The sequence below is a fragment of the Fusarium tjaetaba genome (genome assembly GCF_013396195.1).
Source record: "Fusarium tjaetaba strain NRRL 66243 chromosome Unknown NRRL66243_c0000095, whole genome shotgun sequence".
Lineage (NCBI taxonomy): Eukaryota > Fungi > Ascomycota > Sordariomycetes > Hypocreales > Nectriaceae > Fusarium > Fusarium tjaetaba.
In genome coordinates this window covers 74,694-93,072 of record NW_023501291.1, presented here as the reverse complement: position 1 = coordinate 93,072, position 18,379 = coordinate 74,694, and the positions used below count along the sequence as shown (strand labels likewise).

The 18,379-nt window shown below is 50.3% G+C and overlaps 7 protein-coding genes across 7 annotated transcripts; 5 read left to right on the top strand and 2 right to left on the bottom strand.

Moving 5' to 3' along the window:
- Window positions 1–1,746: 1,746 nt before the first annotated feature.
- FTJAE_5084 (uncharacterized protein) lies at window positions 1,747–3,402 on the top strand (the record flags this gene model as incomplete). Its single annotated transcript, XM_037351555.1, has 1 exon — window positions 1,747–3,402. The coding sequence occupies one exon, from the start codon at window positions 1,747–1,749 to the stop codon at window positions 3,400–3,402; it is 1,656 nt and encodes a 551-aa protein (XP_037207830.1).
- An 859-nt stretch (window positions 3,403–4,261) lies between these two features.
- Window positions 4,262–7,450, top strand: FTJAE_5083 (3-phytase A; the record flags this gene model as incomplete). Its single annotated transcript, XM_037351554.1, has 6 exons — window positions 4,262–4,512; window positions 4,565–5,680; window positions 6,296–6,417; window positions 6,458–6,551; window positions 6,699–6,825; window positions 6,884–7,450. 6 exons carry the CDS (start codon window positions 4,262–4,264, stop codon window positions 7,448–7,450), a joined length of 2,277 nt encoding a protein of 758 aa, XP_037207829.1.
- Window positions 7,451–7,984: 534 nt separating this feature from the next.
- On the top strand, window positions 7,985–8,928 carry FTJAE_5082 (quinic acid utilization QUTG (inositol-1(or 4)-monophosphatase); the record flags this gene model as incomplete). Its single annotated transcript, XM_037351553.1, has 2 exons — window positions 7,985–8,102; window positions 8,153–8,928. 2 exons carry the CDS (start codon window positions 7,985–7,987, stop codon window positions 8,926–8,928), a joined length of 894 nt encoding a protein of 297 aa, XP_037207828.1.
- Window positions 8,929–9,318: 390 nt separating this feature from the next.
- FTJAE_5081 (uncharacterized protein) lies at window positions 9,319–10,621 on the bottom strand (the record flags this gene model as incomplete). Its single annotated transcript, XM_037351552.1, has 3 exons — window positions 9,319–9,439; window positions 9,492–10,300; window positions 10,355–10,621. 3 exons carry the CDS (start codon window positions 10,619–10,621, stop codon window positions 9,319–9,321), a joined length of 1,197 nt encoding a protein of 398 aa, XP_037207827.1.
- Window positions 10,622–12,134: 1,513 nt separating this feature from the next.
- FTJAE_5080 (phospholipase A2 cytosolic) lies at window positions 12,135–14,600 on the top strand (the record flags this gene model as incomplete). The annotated part of the gene is made up of 1 exon (XM_037351551.1): window positions 12,135–14,600. One exon carries the CDS (start codon window positions 12,135–12,137, stop codon window positions 14,598–14,600), a length of 2,466 nt encoding a protein of 821 aa, XP_037207826.1.
- Window positions 14,601–14,932: 332 nt separating this feature from the next.
- FTJAE_5079 (ribosomal 3) lies at window positions 14,933–16,084 on the bottom strand (the record flags this gene model as incomplete). The annotated part of the gene is made up of 1 exon (XM_037351549.1): window positions 14,933–16,084. One exon carries the CDS (start codon window positions 16,082–16,084, stop codon window positions 14,933–14,935), a length of 1,152 nt encoding a protein of 383 aa, XP_037207825.1.
- A 315-nt stretch (window positions 16,085–16,399) lies between these two features.
- On the top strand, window positions 16,400–16,787 carry FTJAE_5078 (uncharacterized protein; the record flags this gene model as incomplete). Its single annotated transcript, XM_037351548.1, has 3 exons — window positions 16,400–16,402; window positions 16,453–16,472; window positions 16,544–16,787. 3 exons carry the CDS (start codon window positions 16,400–16,402, stop codon window positions 16,785–16,787), a joined length of 267 nt encoding a protein of 88 aa, XP_037207824.1.
- Window positions 16,788–18,379: the final 1,592 nt, after the last annotated feature.

Sequence of the window (18,379 nt, the reverse complement as noted above, 5' to 3'; positions counted from 1 at the left end):
AAGATTTCAAGGCAGGCGAATCGTATCGCGTCAGCTCACACCAGAATACGGACCATCACAGTGCTCATCACTATTCTGGGAGCCATGAAACATCTTTCACGGCTGTTTTGGGATGTAGCGACCAATTCTTTGGCCAAGTAATAACAAGCCTGGCCCAGAGGAGCATCCGGATTCGATGAGAGGGCAGATTGACAGGCGTTCCTGAAGCTCCCACGTTTCAAGAGGCCCTAGCATTTCACAGCTCACAGATAAACGCGGTTGTCAGTCGCAAACTGGAAGAGTAACAAAACGTGCAGCATACCGATTTGATGGAGGAGAGATGATGAAGAGACCAGGTTCCGGGGTGCATCTACCAATCAGTCCGGCAGGACCAGGGTATTGCCCAAACCGGCGGTGCAACTCCAAATAAGATGTATGGATGCAACGTCAGATGCCAGTTCCAGGAAGGCAAACAGAATCGACAAGGCTAGGATTTGCACTAGGAGCCAGCAAGCGAGGCAAGCTTCTGTTGTGCGTTTACCGTAGAGAGCAGGGCTAAGAGCTATGACCTTTGTGTGTTTGAACATGCGCTCTGTACAACGTCTGACGAAGAATGTCTCTTGTTCAAAGTTACATGCCAGGCCAGACCGAATGACAGCTTGGGTATGGATGGAACTCATGCTTTGACGGCGCCTTCGCCAAGACCCAAGTTCACACCAGTTCGACGAGAGAATGTGAGAAATGCGCAGCGTTACGACACACAGCCTCGAACACAGGCAAAGGCCTCAAACCCCGTCATCTCACGCGGCTATCCAATACGGTAGCAGCACGAGACCTCGTCTGGGGTCTTTTGTGGCAAGGACAAGCAGACCAAGAAGTCAATGGAAGGATCCATGACCAGCCAAAGGGCGAGTTGGAAGTGGAATAGAGTGGAACCAAATGCACGACATCGACTTGACTCGACTCTCTAGACTTAAACCAAGGGCAACAGCGACACCATCTCGGGCACTACGTGTGGCCCAGTCAAAGTGTCTCTGTGGTGTTTTGATAGAGTTGGTGTGGAGCGCTAACATGATCGGGAGTCCGTCAGGACCGTCTTCTAAGCGCCGACTGGTCCGGCGAGACAACCGACCCCGGTCCATCACCTGCACCGTGGGTTCGTCTTGGACAATCGTCAACCACTCGATACGTCGTCTTGCATCTCCCTTGGCTGCCGCCCATTTTTTTTTCTTATTTAATTTTTTAAATTTCGATCGTAACGGGGCCTGAAACTAACCCAGATCCCACTATAGACTCGCAGCAGGGACATGGTGCCAATACTGTCGTTTGTTGCCTCTATGGGTGTGGGTATACTACCATGGGAACGTCGCGGCCCGGCCGTCATCCACGAGATGGGCTGGGCTGCATTACAAGTTGCTTGCCGCTGCTTTGCTTCTCTTGTTCTTTTATCTGCCGGGTCCCTGGTCCTCTTCCTGCAGCTTTCCCGTCTTCATTCACTTTTTGTCCTATCCCATTCCTCTTCTGCATGTGCTAGTACTGGTGCTGGCTTACATACACGAAGGAGTGGACTGTACATACATACATACATGCATACATTAGTACATACACGCTCATATCCCACCTTATATCCATACGTTGATCTGTCTTTCAGCCTCTCAGCCATTTTTCTTTCCACTTCGTTGAGTGACGGATCGTCATTCTCTCCGCCATTCTCTTCTCACCCAACATTCTAAACGCCTTCTCGGTATGACGTGAGAGCTTTGCAGCATGACACACGCCGGTTCTCACGGTGCCCATGGCTCTGAAGCAGCCTCTTGGCCATCGTGGCTATCTCTCTGCTGCGCACCGCTGGTCTCCTCAGAGGACAGGAGGCCGCGTCGTAGTAAGTCTATGTCTACTTCTACCTCTGCCCACACTGCCAATGCTTGGGCCTCGGATTCGTCTTCAACTTTGAACATTTCGTGGCCCGTGGGCAGGTTGAGCGACGACCAGTTGCTGATAGGCCAAGTCGATGAGAAGCGTTCTTATCCAGTAATATACGACCAACCAATTCACCATCCCCAGCCTGTTGCAATGCCGGAGCATCGTAAAATGTCGGATAGGTCTACGAGAGACAGTATCTCGTCAAAGAGAAGGAGATTCTGGTCACTCTCTTCAAGTTCGCGCCGGCCGCTCATTTCAGCCCCTTCAGACTTTCGCCATGTATCAACTGCCGCCGATCCATTTCTTGATTATCCTGAACCTACGCCATCGAGAGCCTCTAATCTTCGGCCTGCGAAACAGTTACCTCATCGCCCTTACCGCCCGCTCGAGTTGAGCATCTATCAGTCCGACAATGGTGTATCTCCTATCATGCCTCACTTTGAACCAAGACCTGCGAACCCAGCCCTCTCGTCAGACTATTCTGAGTATGTGTCAGATAGCCAACCCGAAGAAACGAAACCTTCATTGGAGCACGAGAAGAGCTTCTCAGATTCTCCTATGTCATTTCACTTTCCACGCCGCCAAGCCATAGGGAGTGCTCCTAGTTCCTCTCATGGAGAAGATGAGATCCCGCCCTTGATCCCCCCCAAGTCACGGGGACGTCCTCGTGCGTATAGCTCACCAGATGTGGAAAAGGTCAAGGAACGAGTCGCGAGTGCTATGCTAGAGGTTGAAAAGCTCCAGAAGCAAATTGACGATGTCATTGAGAGACAGAGTCTTTATGTTCCCAGTCGACCACCAACTCCCTACTCGGTCGCCCGGGCCGTGCCCGGTATGAGCTCGATCTATGGGCCTGGGGACGAACCGCTCCCGCTGACTTCTTCAGACCTGGAACCCATGCCGTCAATTCCGGCTCTGCCCCCAGCTGCTCCTTCTTTTGCCCAGAGACTCAACTCCGATATCATTGAAAGGCCACACACAGCACCCATCAGGTCTCCTCGTACGCCTGTGAGAACTCCCATCACACCACCTCGCAGATCCCGAACTCCTGGAGAGAAAATGTCACCTTCTACCCCTCCTTCTCGCCCAAGGCGAGGTGATATGCCCCCACCGCCACCTCTACCTTTAGTACTTCGACCTCCTCTGAGGAAGAAGAAGTCTTTTTCCCGGGTGTCGAGCTGGCTCTTCCCCGGGTCACAGCACAACCGTAACATGAGTTTCGACTCGGTCACCAACGCTCCTCGTCCTATCAGGGGCAACCAAGGATTTTACCAAGTTTCGCTGGGCGGAGCATCAGAACATCGGCGGAGCACAGAGTCAATCGATACGGCCAGTACTTGGGAATCGGATGACCAGAATCGTACTGTCCCGACAACATGCTCTGTGGGTAGCACAGCTGCTGTGTCACAGGATGAGCCCCTCATCTCACGGTTCGCCACTTCAACGTTTGGTAGAAATGATATCCGGCCTCAAAGGAGGAGTGTCGGTGTTGCAATGTAAAGGAATGATTGGATATTCTGGCTTATACCCCGCGTTTTCTCTTCAACGTTTTTATGACTTATACACTTGTATGATACCGTCCGTACTACAGCTTGCTGCCCTGTAGCTAGACTACGTGGCAAGCAAGGCCTTTTGGGTATTTGGAATGCTACGGTAATGGGATAAAATATTTGGGAATAAGGTTTGGATCAAAGAACTGGTTTCTGGGCGGCAGGTTTCCTCTAAAATTTATGTCCATTTAAACGATAGAGGCTGGAGGTATGGGAGCAGAGATGTTATCTTGAGATCTGCAGGATACAGCTAGTTGCAATTTAGTCCGCCTAGAGCGGCATATTCCATTCGATACATAGTACTTTCCACTTCATTTGTCGTCTTCATGATTGACCTTTAGGGTATTGGTGTGATCTAATAATAGCACCGACGCCAAACCATCGCATGAACTCTTATTGTCGTGCGGGTTTATTCCTCTTCTGAATTTTATATCATCGTTTCACCGATTAACGACTGAGCGCAATCACTGTAACAACTGCTGAAGACATCGGCATGTGGCTAATGGTGCCTCATTCGTCAGCCTCATGACCATGCACGTGGCCCACCCTCACCTGAGGTGAAGTGAAGTGTCCTTGAACCTCCAACATTCAGGGATACTCAGCTCAGCTTAATCAACACTATTTCCAGCCAGCAAATGCGACTAAAGTACAAGGCTATCAAAGAAAGAGCCTCCAGCAGCTCAATACCTCAAACCTTGCGTGTTTGTTCGCATCAGCCTTTACTAATTTAACCTTATCGTCCTCACAGGGAGTCATTTGCTCTCGAAACATCTACAAACATCCCTGTCAAGATAACCGAATCAGTAGAAATGGTTCGAATTCCGCGCGACAGCGCGCCTTCAGAAGTGAATCGCTCAGAAGCATCTGATGCCGATGCTGAGAGAGGGCGGCTACTATCTGGAAATGATGAAGAAGCCGAAGAGAGCTATGCGGACGCAGAGCGACTTGAGAACTGGCATACAGAGCACAAGCGTCGAGAGACTCGACGATGGAGCTACCTTGTCATGGTAATCAGCACAATTGCATTAATCACAGTTCTTGCTATTTGGGTTCACAACAAGTGAGTATCCTCACCCACATCTCACATTTGACCCCAAACTAACATCTGCAAGCACACTGTCATCGGGATGTGAATATGACGGAAGCTGCAATGACATTTCCAAGCTCTGGGGACAATATTCTTCCTTCTTCTCTGTCCCATCAGAGATTGATTCGTCAACACCGGATGATTGCGAGGTGACCATAGGAATTGCCCTGTCTCGCCATGGAGCTCGATATCCAACCGCTGGCAAGACTACAGCATACAGCGCCACCATTGCTCGCCTCCAGAAATCAGTAACCAATTATGGCAAGGGCTACGAATGGCTCAAGGACTACGAATACAACCTCGGATCTGAGGATCTGACCGATTTTGGTCAAGACCAGATGATTGATTCTGGAAAGGCGTTTTATGAGCGATACATCGGACTCGCTGAAAAGACGGAGCCTTTCATCAGGGCATCAGGATCCGACAGAGTTATCATGTCGTCTCACAACTTCACACAAGGTTTCTATGCCTCTCGAGGAGAGTCTGGAGATGACTACACCGATGGCATTCTGGTAATTCCCGAGGAGCCCGGTAGCAACAACACACTGTCACATGGAACATGTAGCTCGTTCGAGGACAACGATGAGATAGGTGATAACAGTGCGCAGACCGCCTGGGGAAACAAATTCCTGCCTCCTATTCGGGATAGACTGAACAGGAATCTGCACAAAGCCAAATTGTCGTTACAGGAGACGATCTATCTCATGGATCTGTGCCCTTTCAACACAGTCAACACTCCTGATGGTGTAGGACAATCCCGTTTCTGCGACCTTTTCTCTACAGAAGATTGGCGAAGCTACGATTACTACATGACTCTAGGCAAATATTACGAATATGGTAATGGCAACGCAATGGGACCGACACAGGGCGTAGGATACGTCAACGAGCTTGTTTCTCGATTGACGAGGAAGCCTGTTAATGACCACACCACAACCAATCGCACGTTGGACGCCAATCCTGAGACATTTCCCCTGGACAGGGCGCTATATGCGGACTTTAGCCACGACAACACTATGGTGTCTATTTTCTCAGCAATGGGTCTGTACAACTCGACAAGCAAGCTACCGAAACACCATATCGTGCCAGCTATCCGAACACATGGCTACTCATCGGCATGGGTAGTCCCCTTCGCTGCGCGAATGTACGTAGAGAAGCTCGAGTGCGGCGCTTCAAATGAAGAGGAGGGGGAAGAATACGTGAGGGTGGTGATAAATGACAGAGTTATGGAAATGGAGAGCTGTGGGGGGGATGAGTATGGACGATGTAAGCTGGAGGATTTCGTGGAGAGCTTGTCGTTTGCGAGGCAGGGAGGGCATTGGAATAAGTGCGGTATCAAGGGATGAGCCTCAGGACGAGTTGGATATACAGAGTGGTTAATTGCATGTTATTTGCTATTCAAAGAGACTGGTAGTCGTTGTAATGAACTGAAATAGACTCGGATGCAAGGGAGTGGATTTGCTCGGGTGAGGAATACGAGGGGTGAAGAAATAAGATGCTATCCGTAGCTATTTAATGAGATAGGAGGAAGCTATAAGTGCGACTCGCCAGAACAAATAAATCATTTTCACGATGCTTAATCTTGGAAAGAAGTCCAATTGACATGGATGTGTGAATGCAACCTAGAATTGGATGCTGTTGCAACTGAGGAGGGTTGAGACTTCTCGAGCAGGGGATTAGATGCCATGGAACCTTAGGAAAATCTACAGGGACTTAAACGCCTTTCTCCATTAGAGCGGGCCACTGATACTAAATCCAGAGCCGGTACCAGCGCCAAGCCCACTGTAAGCAGCCCTAGTTCGTGGGCGCTGACAGAAGTGGACCACCCTAAGCTTTTCCCGTCCAGTCCTCCAGCGCTCATTACATCTCAGTCGAAACCCAGTCAGTGACATTGGATCTTCATACTGCACTTGCACTATAGGAGTTTGGACGAACCACCGCCACCTCATCCCAACACGACAAGCCAAAGTCAAACAAAGGACACCAAAGTTCACTTGCGAAAATAACCCTTCATTGTATCTTTCCTTACCACGGCGGATTATTACTATTCAAACACCAAAGTAGATAACCCAATCATTGCGTTTTGCGCCCGACCAGCATCTGTCTCACTATCTCGTCTTTCGTCACCACGCGACTGATCGCATCGCAAATTCCTTGGACAGTCGGAAGCGGGATCACAGAAAGATGGTGTCGACGGCAGGAGGCATCGTGATCGCCATTATTGTCCTTCTCGTTGCAGGAGCTGTTGGATGGGTTGTATTCACACAGCTTCGTGCTCGCAGACTCGGCGTATGTCAATTCCTTCGGTCCCAATCATGTCAATCAAGCTAATACCCCATCTCTGTAGCTCCCCCCTCCAAGTCTTGCATCGTATCTACCATGGCATAAGGAAGATAGCGGCTATGGAATACAGCCCGCTCCTAGCGGCATCGCTGGCTGGTTCAACGACAAGATTCGCAAATTCAAGAACCGTAACAACCGATCCGCCGCTGGCGCTTACGAGCAATCCGGTGGTGCTCGCGGCCGTCGAGGCTTTGGTCCACTGGATCCTGATGAAGCGTGGGACTCGCGCGTTGGAAACGAAGCAGACCAATATGGATACTATGAGGAGGACGTTGGTGGTCGCGGCCGGGACACCGGATACGGCGGTGGTTACAACATGAACCTCGCGGCGACGCCGGGATTGCCGGGCGGTCGAGGTTTCGATGAAGAGGAGGATAGGGGGCGTAGAGCAAGCAGAAGCCCTGCATCGGGACCCGGAGGGCGAAACCCGTTCGACGACGATGCTGGTTCAAGTTTGCGCGGCGTGAGCCCTCGACCTATCGACACGGGAGTTGCGAAACCCAAGAACAGAAGCGGCAGCGCCGAGAGCAGTCCGACAGAGCGACGGTCTGTGTTTAGGGAGAACATGTAAGACAAGACATGAGCTGAATGAGTCGAGGACGTTGCAGAAGACGAGACAAAAGCCGCCGATTATGTAATGTTTGCGAATTTTCTACGTTTGCCTTTCCTTCTTTCTTTCTTATCTACTGGGCTTGGGAGCCTGTGGTTCATGCAGAGCCTGGACTTGGTTGGGTGGAATTCTGATATATCATGACATTGTGTATGTGCTCCGAGGGTTCTTTTATTGATTTGGTAGTTCACGGAAGTCTTGTATCACTCCTGTAGATAGTGACTTGATACTTAATCCACGGCGTTTCTTATCCTGTCCAATTGAGGCACAGCACAAACCCAACGTGCTATTTCGCCCCTGTTCATTGAGTATCACTGCAATGTTGGGAAGCTCTGGATGGTCCGTTCTGACCGGCCCCGGCATTCGGCCCCTCACAGACGTCAGCTTGAGCTGCCCCACCAAATCATCGAGAACCCCTCCATAAATCTGTTCCTCCACTTCATCATAACATCATCTTATCTTGTTCGGTCAACAACAGGAGAGACATTATACACAATGGACGATATCGATCTTCAAGCTGTTCATGATGAGCTCGTCTCAGTGGCCTACGAGGCCGGAGCCATGATCTTGGCTGCCAATCCTGCTGAGCTTGACACCGACACCAAGCTCAACTGTACGATCATGTTCTGTCCATGATAAGTTTTGTAGCTGACACAATTGCAGCCGTGGACATTGTTACTGAAGCAGACAAGGGCGTCGAAAAGATGGTCTCAACCCGCCTCTCCTCATCATTCCCTTCGATCTCCTTCGTGGGCGAAGAGACATACAAGCCTGGAGTGAGACTTGGCCCTGAACCAACTTTCATTGTCGATCCGATCGATGGAACAACGAACTTCGTGCACTCGTTCCCCAGCGCCTGTATCTCTCTCGGTCTCGCAATCGATCGTCAGCCTACCATTGGCGTCATCTACAACCCCTGGCTCGACACCCTCTACACCGCTATTAAGGGCCGCGGCGCCTTCCTCACACACGGTCGTGGAAAAGAACCCCGCCGTCTTCCTCTCGCACGCTCACCGCGACCAATCGAGGGCCTCGGCAGTTCTCTCGTCGCCGTCGAATGGGGAGCGCAACGTGACGGACCCAACTTTGACATCAAGGTCGAAGCATTCCGAAAGCTGACAGCGACTCCCGAAAACGGCGGATCAATGGTTCACTCGTTGCGGTCGATGGGCTCTGCTGCGCTGAACATTGCTGCTGTGGCCGCGGGACAGGTAGACTTGTACTGGGAGGGTGGATGCTGGGCGTGGGATGTTTGTGCTGGATGGGCGATCCTCAACGAGGCTGGTGGGCGCATGGTACATGGAAACCCGGGCAATTGGGATCCTGAGCTTGAGGCACGTGTATATCTTGCTGTGCGAGGAGCACCAAGTGGCCAAAAAGAGCTTATCGAAGAGTTTTGGGGCGTCCTTGGCGATAAAAAGCTGGATTACTCTGTATAGAGTCGCCATGAAGTAAAATAAGGTGTGTTCTGAGAAGGAAGGGGGCCATTTAGAGAAAACAAATGGGAATCGCGATAATGGAGATCAAGTCACTTGCGAATAGTATTACTTGTTTGACAATCTTTGTCAAATGCCACTAGCCATCTATAGACCCGTGATAGACAATAGGAAAGGATAGCAAAGCACCTGGTTGCTCCGTAAAAAGATCCCATAATACAGTTGTTGCGTTTTCCGCCTCATCTCCCTTTCACAAAACTTCATAGTTTTTGAACCCTTCCCCCCCCTTTTTTGTTCAATATATGGAATCAGCCTAAATGATGTTGGTCGTTTCTTGGTTCCATTTTCCTCCTCGATTCAGATGAGTGATTCTAATTTCATCTTGAACTTGACCTATTCGGCCTTGACATCGATCTTCTTGGCAGCAGGCTCACCGGAGGGAGCATCCTCATCGCGGCTTCGCTTCTTGTTATCGGCAGACTCGTCGGCGGTAGACTGGATGCGAGGGGTGGTACTGTGTAGGATATTAGCAGATACCTCTCAGTATAATGATTAGGGCGGCTTACTCGTTGCTGCTGTGCTTGGCCTCATCCTTGGACTGATCACGGTCACGTCCACCATCGCGTCCACCACGGCCACGGCCTCGACCACGGCCTCCTCGGCCGCCGCGCCCACCTCGTCGATCCTTGAACCCGTTCTTCTGGTCGTTCTCACGTCGCTGCTTCCAGTCGTCCTGGCCACGGCCACGAGAATCCTTTCCACCTCGTCCACGTCCACCCTTGCCTGTTTCTCGTCCCTCATAAAACTTGCGGGGATTGCTCTGGTTAGGCTCAATCTTCCCTTGCCGGATAAGGTCGTTCTTCTCGTCGCAATAAGCTCGTTTGCTCATGATTTTGAGATCGTGGTCCTTCCACTTAGGCTTAGGGTCAATCTTGAGGAACTTGTTCGCCTCATCCTCGTCGGCAAAGGTGACGAACACGGAGCCCTTGAAGAGACCCTCGTTTGTGCGTCGGAGCTTAAGACCCTTGACCTCGCCAAACTGAGCGAAGAAGCTCTCAAGGTCGAATTGGGTGTTGGGAGCCTCATCGCCAAAGCCCTTGACGTAAACGGTAGCGGCTTCGACCTTGGCCTTGGAGGCGTTCATGGGCTGGTAGGGGGTCTTGCGTTTGACGACCTCCTCGCCCTCCTCACCGGAGAGCTCAAGAAACTTGCTGTCCTTGAGAGCAGCAATGACGGCGCTGTAGGGCTGGAATGTTCGCATACGCTTGAAGGAGTGGATAGTCTTGACCTTCATGGGCTTGTTTTCGCTTCCGCCGCATGACTCCCACATGAACTTGTCTTGAGGGAAGTTCCAGTCGCCAAAATAGAACTCGACCTAGAGGAGTAAGTACACGGCGCGGCAAGGGGGGATGGGTGAAGCTATACATACCTGCTTGCGGATGGCCTCAGGGTCATCAGTGACCTCACGGGTTGAAGGGTCGAATTTGCGGTTGTTGCGAGGGTTTGCATCATCATGCTTGGCTGTTGTCTTCAAAATCCCCTTCTTCTCTTCAGATTTCTCCTCGGGCTTTGCTGTGGACTCCTCCGCCTTCTGCTCTGTCTTCTCTTCAACCTGCTCTTCTGTGGGCTGGGTGGTAGGAACGTCAGCCTCAGGCTGGACAGCCTCGACAGGCTTGGAGGCTTCAGCTTCGCTCATTGTGAGTTTCGACCGTTATTTGATAATTGGGAACGATGCGCGATCGCGACTGTTTCACGTTCGCAGGCTAAGGAGTGTTGAGTGATAGGATAAAGAGGAAAGAAGCTAGAAGCGAAGTGAGAAAAGGTCGCGAAAACGTTGAAAGATGGTGGCGGGGTTGGAAAAAAAGCGAGTCATCGGTATAACTGTTGCCTGTTCAATGAAGCTTACCTTGATAGAAAGAATTATCTTGAGTTACACAATTGATGTGTTTTGTTTGTATGAAACAGATTCAATTGAAGAAGAGTAAAAAAAAAGCGATTGATTGATTCTGCCGCGCGAGGAAAAAATCACCTTGAAAAAAAAACCATCGAAAGGCCCATCTCTCGCTCCATAGACTTAGCTTTGCGATTTCACCGCCCACCTTTTTTGGCGTTGGAAGTCCGCTATCCACAATGGAAGTTACTGTCTCTCATTTCCCCCCACCGCGGATGACCCCACTTTCCTGCCGCTCCCTCGCAAGTGTTCCGTTTCCATGATCAAGATAACCTAAGGAGCCTAGGTAGTTAGAGTTTATCTAGCATCATGACGATGACAACTCGAGACCAAAATTGTAATTCGACAAATATATTTAGAACTTGTATTATTTAAGAGCATGTCTCTCAGTCGACCAAATCAGACATAGCCTAGGTATGCAGCAATTCTTCGATCTGATTTGTCAAGTTTTGTAACTGTATCAGAGCAGAGCGGTTGATCAAGAGATCGAGTAGCGACGACTTTCCCCCAAAATCGAGCCACTCTACCACAATGAAACTTGGCGATAATTAAGCTCTTTGAAAAGAGAGAGCCCGAGTTGACCGTCAGCTGCAACCTGATTGGGCCTTGTCTTGTCTCCTTGGCTCGGAACCAAGCTTTTTGACCATCCAAGTTGAAAACGGACCTGAAGATCCGTGGCACAGATAAAGTGAATGCATGCCACATGCCAAACAGAGAGAAAACCTCCGAATGGAACCGCAAAAGTTACAACATCTTGATATAATGATCGGGAGTTTTCGATTCTCTTGCTTGATCCGTGGCATGATGCGGGAGCGTCCATCTGCCCCGACGTACGTGTGACCTCTGAAAGCGATAGAGAAATACTTTGGAATGGTCGAGACTCATATTCAGCTCTCAAGTACCCCTCTAGTTTTGCACTCGTAGACCCCCACATCCCACTTTTGCAGGACGGAACTTGGGAATGACATCAGCCATCTTGAGCTATTCTCAACAAGTTGCGCAACGTGGTAAGGTAGTGTCATATAAAATCCCCAGCATCCAGGCACCAACTCCTTCGGATACCTGCCGAGGTGTCGACCTAATCTCGCGGTCCAATCTGCCATTTCGATTCTATACTCTCTTTCAAAGATCTACCCATTTCTCTATTTGTCTTGCGACAATGCACTGAGTTTGGGCTTGCAGCCACTGAAAGCATGTGCTGTGCGCTGTCAAACTATGACAATAAAATTCTCGACGAAACCCAATTGCACCCAGAACCATGAGAAACTACCGCGGCTCTCTCAAGAGCCTCAATAGAGTCACTACAAGACTCAATACCCACCAGCGGATCCCCCGACGAAGATTATCGCATCGTCAACACCGCCATCTGTGGACATCTCCATCCGAAAACGATGCCAAGCAAGAAGCACAGCAAAAATCGACGTTTCCAGTAGCAGTCATTACCAGCGGGCTTTTCATCTGGTGGCTCTACCCTTCTGACGACTTTGCACAGCTTTCCGGTAAACAATTGAGGCAGCGATCCCATGAGGACTCTCCAAAGGACGAGAAACAAGACAAGACTCAGGATGGAGAATCAGATACGGACCAGTCGGCCTGGATAAACTTTGCTCGCCGCTTCGAGACGTTCTGTAAGCTCAACGATGTTCAATTCTCCTCCTTCTCCGACAAGGTCGTTAGTTATCTCCTCCCTGAGTGGTCCAGACTTATCCCAGGCTATGTTCGGAAACTTCAACGTGAACTCTCCATGTCCCCAGGGTCTCTGGCCGACGAGATTTGGCAAGACGCCCACGACCCCCTAATTAATCCCGAGATTCGATATTCAGCCAAAGTTAGAGTTTCACCCAATCTTTGCGATGAGGAGAAGGAATTTTTGTCCCGGCGAAAACGAGTCGCCAGAATAGGGCTGGCTAAATATCTGGGACTGAAGGAGGAGGATGTCCATCCAGATGATGTTCCTACAATTGCAATGTGCGGCTCTGGTGGAGGTCTGAGAGCACTTATTGCTGGAACTGGATCAATTCTTGCCACTGAAGAAGATGGGTTGTTTGACTGCGTCACATACACCTCGGGCGTGAGTGGCTCATGCTGGCTTCAAGCTTTGAGTCTCACATCGTTCAACAAGGGAAACATTCGTAACCTTCTCGAGCACCTCAAAGCTAGGGCATCAACCCATATCGCCTACCCGCCCGTGGCCTTCCAATCTCTTGCTTCTATGCCGACTAATAAATACCTCCTGAGTGGCATGGTCGAGAAGCTCAAGGGTGATCCCAAGGCAGATTTTGGTCTCGTTGATGTGTATGGTGTCTTACTGGCAGCTCGGTATCTTGTGCCGAAAGGAGACCTTGGAGTCAACGATCGCGACTTTAAGCTCTCAAACCAACGCCAATATGTCCAGTACGGGCAGTTACCAATGCCTATCTATACTGCTGTGAGACACGAGATTCCTGACTTGCCAGAGGCTGCTGAACAAGGCCCCATCGAGGCCGAGATCGCCAAAGAGAAAGCAAAGAAGGAGGCGTGGTTTCAGTGGTATGAGATCACCCCGTACGAATTCTTTTGTGAAGAGTTCGGCGCCGGAATCCCCACCTGGGCTTTAGGCCGCAAATTCAACCAGGGGTGTGATGTTCCTCCTGAGAATGGCTTCCATCTCCCCGAACTTCGCTTGCCACTCCTCATGGGCATCTTTGGTAGCGCATTCTGTGCAACTCTCAGTCATTATTACCGAGAGATCAAGCCACTTGTCCAGGGTCTGACTGGTTTTGGGACTATTGATGAACTCATCTCGACACGAGATGATGACTTGGTAAAAGTGCATCCTATTGATCCTGCCAAAATACCCAACTTTGCCTACGGAATGCACGGAAAATTGCCGGAAACCACGCCGACCAGTATTTATGACAACGAGTATATTCAGCTTATGGATGCTGGAATGTCTAATAACTTGCCTATCTACCCACTCCTGCGACCGGGCAGAGATGTGGACGTACTTGTTGCCTTTGATGCGTCTGCAGATATCAAAACCGACAACTGGCTCTCAGTTGCCGATGGCTATGCCCGTCAACGCGGTGTCCGGGGTTGGCCCGTGGGCATTGGCTGGCCCAAGCCCGGAGAAGCTACATCCCAGGTAGTACAAGAGCTAGACGAGGCACAGGCGAAATCCACTCGTGAAGCTGAGGCTAAACTCCGCGAAGCCAAGAAAGAGCAGGATGAGCTTCGCCAAGAAGCTCACGAAGAGGGCAAGCAAGTTATGGCAGAGAATGACAAGACCAAATTCGAACCTGGGGATCAAGAGTCCGGCGATCTGGGCTACTGCACTGTCTGGGTTGGGACCAACACAGAACGCAGTACTGAGCCACCACCTCCCTCAAAAGCAATCTCGGACGAGACATCATGGCAGCTTATGGAGCCTGATGCTGGCATTGCTGTTGTCTATTTGCCTTTCATTTCCAACGACAAGGTCCCTGGTATTTCTCCAGGAACTACCGAGTACCTTAGCACATGGAACTTCATCTATACCCCTGAACAGATTGATAATGTCACTGCATTGGCTCGAGCAAACTACGACGAGGGAAAGCAGCAGATTCGAGATACCATCCGCGCTGTGTATCAGCGCAAGAAGAAGCTTCGCGAGGAAGCAGAAAAGGCTCAACGTCAGGACCGTTATCGATCTCGTATGAGGAGAGGCGAAGGCATCCGTCTGGGCGAAGGCGATCATTTCAGTTGAGCCTGTGATTTCAACATTCCTGGCAGAATCATCATTTGACTTAAAGAAGCATGTATCTAGTATACCCGTGCAGGCGTCAGGGACGCAGTATAATGTAAAAATTTGATGCTGATTCTGATTCTGATTCTGTTGAGTTTTGTCATTGTGTTACATTGTGTTACATTGTATCTTACAGTGACGTTTCCCAACCTGATCCTCTAGGATCCTATGCTCCCATGTAATTTTTATACACAGCCCAACCGGGGCGAAAATTGCTCATTATCCACATGAAGAGCCGACGCCTGATACGCCACTCTGAGTACAAATATATCCAATACCACGACATTTCTGGTTTAGATGACCTCACCAATATCGATATGAGGGGCTGTCCAGCGCTTAGCATCCGGCTCGTACATGTCACTTGGCACCCGGACCTTGTTGCCGGGGCTGTAGAGGTACCACGCTTTGAGGGCGTTCATCGATGCCTTCCATCTGGCAACGTCCAGGCTAGGGCCGCCACCTTCGCCAAGTTTCTCAGAACCGCTGTAAATACCAACAATGAACACAGGAGTTCGTGAATGCCGACCTGTCTCACTCTCTAGACGAGCAATAGGTGCCTCAAATCCTTCACGAGCGCACAACATGGAGAGTTCTCGTGTAGGTAGGCTGAATTCGAACATGGTAGAAACGTCGACTTGTCGAGCAAGGACGTGAGCTTTGACGAAATCGCGAGCGGCGTCTTGACCACAGTGGGTGTAAACAGCACCAACAACGGCCTGGACAAATGAAGAGTACGCCTCGTGTTGGTAATACTTATAGCCCTCCTCACTGCTCATCTTCTCGACGTTCACAGGATCGCCAAAAGCATTGTCGTAGACTACACGACTGCTGATTCCTCGTCGGGGTTTAAATCGGTCTGTAAAAGCAGATTCTTGACGGACAGAGCCCCAGCGTGACTGCATATCCGCATCCCGGGGTGCCCATTGTAACAGGCCAGGATCGACCTCCTCACCGGGAGCAGCAGCGGCCTCAACACCCCACCTGCGCGCCACTTGATGCAGAGATTCCTTTCCAGAATAGGCACGGAGGGCCTCGTAGAGGACAGCCATTGGTAGACGAGGCCATTTACAGACGAGGAATTCGAGGACGTGATAGTTGATGAATGTGCTGCCGAGGAAGGCGAGGTTGGCGTTGTTGAAGCTGGGGTTCTTGTCGGCTGAGGGAACGATGAGGGCCCGGGCGAGAGTTTCCAGAGGGATCTTGTTGGAGAGTGATAACCGGGAGTGGAGAGCCGCAAGCTTAGCCGACTCAGCGGCACGTTCGGGGGAGGGAGATGGGAGATTGGCGAATGTAGGTGTTTCTTCGTTGGTTTGAGAAGCGGCAGCTGTAGAAGCTTGACGTCGAGTCGTTTGTAGAAATGCCTGTCTTGAGATGCCGCTACCGATACCGCGGGCATGGGCCTGCAGCAATTGGCCACCCCATCGATCGATCCGTACCCTCTTCATCGAGCCCAGTAAATTTTCTCTCGAATGTCCCGTCGGTTTGTGAAAGGCGTCGATGAGGCGACGGAGCGAATTGGAGATTGTCGCCTGTTTTGTTGGTCGTCGACGGGTAAAAAGTTCTGCGCTACAAGGCTAGAGTCGTGTGAGCTGGGGTGTGTGGTTTGACCGGAACAACAGGCGGCCCGCTCTTCGTTTCTCCCGTACAGCCGCCTTTGAAGCTGGGACCTCACATGTTGGCAACCGACCATTTGAACCAATTCAACGTCGCCATCGCCCTGTCAACACTTCTCTTTTTCGTCTGTTAGTCAATTGTTCAAAATGGTGAGTGAAGCCCACGAACTGGAGTGAGTCCATGCTAACTCATTGACCAGGGCGGCGGCGGAAAAGTCCCGTAAGTTTTGCCTCTCACGAACCAAGCACCGAAAGCGAAGCGATTACCGTATCTAACCCATCCTACGACAGTTACCCCAAGCACGTCTGGTCTCCAGCCGGTGGTTGGTACGCGCAGCCTGCGAACTGGCGCGCCAACACCCTGATTGCTGGTGTCGTCATGGCCGGAATCGTTGCGGTTACGTGGAAGTTCAGCGCTGGACGAGAACAATGGGCGCACCGACCTGAGCAAGGGCAGTGGTACGCCAGCCGACAGTATGATATCCAATTCCGCATTGGCGAGATTCTGAGCGAAAGTGCTAACAATGGGGTTTAGCTGGTCGAAACAGTTGAAGCAGTGGGATCAAGAGGACCAGGGAAATGCGTCAAAGAGCGAATAGAGTTGGATAAAACGACACTGTGTACAAATTTCTGCGAAAGAGGAATACAATCTGATTCAAGATCAATATCTCGTGTCTATGATGTTGTGATGATAAGGGTTGCTATATTCCATTTCACGAAGCTCCCTGGAACATCTCGACTGGGATCAAAAATGATGAGAAGCTGAATTTCGACCCAAGAAGTCTCTAGTTTGTTCTTTGGCTTACCAACATGCTGCTTCCCCGGCCGTAGGGTTATCAATTGGGTGGCAATGCTCGTTACTGAGAGCAAATTAGAGCACTGCTAAATATGCTTACTGCGTAGTATGTGAATCAATATCGCCTTGTAGTTCCTGAGAAGCAGACTCATACTGGTGGTATCTCGATGGCCTTTATGAAGAACGAAAAGTGCTTCGAAATTGAGATGAACTGATTCACACCTGGGATTTCCCTACATGCGGTTTGCCTCCCGTTATACTAGACGTGGAGAATCATTAGCCCAACATAACACTTTGGGACTATTCTTTTCACAACAAGACTCTAAGGTATGCTGGGAAGATGTGCGTACGACGTAGTCGGCCTCTATTTGAGCCCCGTCCTCTTGAAGTGAGCTTGGACTGAATTCCACATTACTGAAACAGCTTTCACATAAAGCATCAGACGACTGCAGATAGTGATCCGTTACAGCCGAACTGACGTGACAATCCTATTAGAGCGACCAAGACAAGGGCGATGACAAGGACCCAGTAACACACCCTACACAAGAGTAAACCCACTTGACATCAAACTCGTCTGAATGTGTTGAAGATGATGACTGAGACAGGGTCTCAAAAGATGTTGCTGAGAATGAAACACCTAGTTGAAATTGGGTCATAAATTTGTTTTCAAGAGCATTGGTGCTAAATAAGGGAAGTAACGGCAAGTATACTTGTATCTAACTTGATAAATCATGATGCAGAACTACGGATACTACCTCATCAAATGTCATTCAGACATGGGCCAGCAGTTCAGTCCCGTCCAGTCTGCCTGGGGTACTGACTGACTGCCTGATACTATACATGACCAAATAACAGAAACACCATACAAGCCGGCTGTGAATCATTGACGATCGGTTCTCTCCAAGATGAGGTTCAGAGACACGCCAACTCATCCCCCACCATAGCCGGTCTGCTAACACCCTCACTGGCAGTCCACTCGGGCAGTCTTGAGACAGCCAACGAGGTACTAAATATCAGGTCCAGGGGTACTTGGGGTCACCAGGATTAAACTGCCTGAGTCCACTTTAAGCCGCTGCCGCTGAGGTCACTACCGGCTCTAGGTCCAGGTATTTTTCTACCATTAGGTACGATAGGCACCTACCTTAGAGAGGACCCTTGCACAACCTACCACCTACCTCCATGACATGAGGGGTGCTCCGCTGCTTATGCTTATTGAGGCTCCAAGGCTGTTTTGCGTTGTTGGCCAAGGCAACATCCCCTCTTTAATATTGATATGTTTGGCAGTATTTGATTCTTTCAAGTGGCTTGATTGAATATTGATTTCAAGCCGA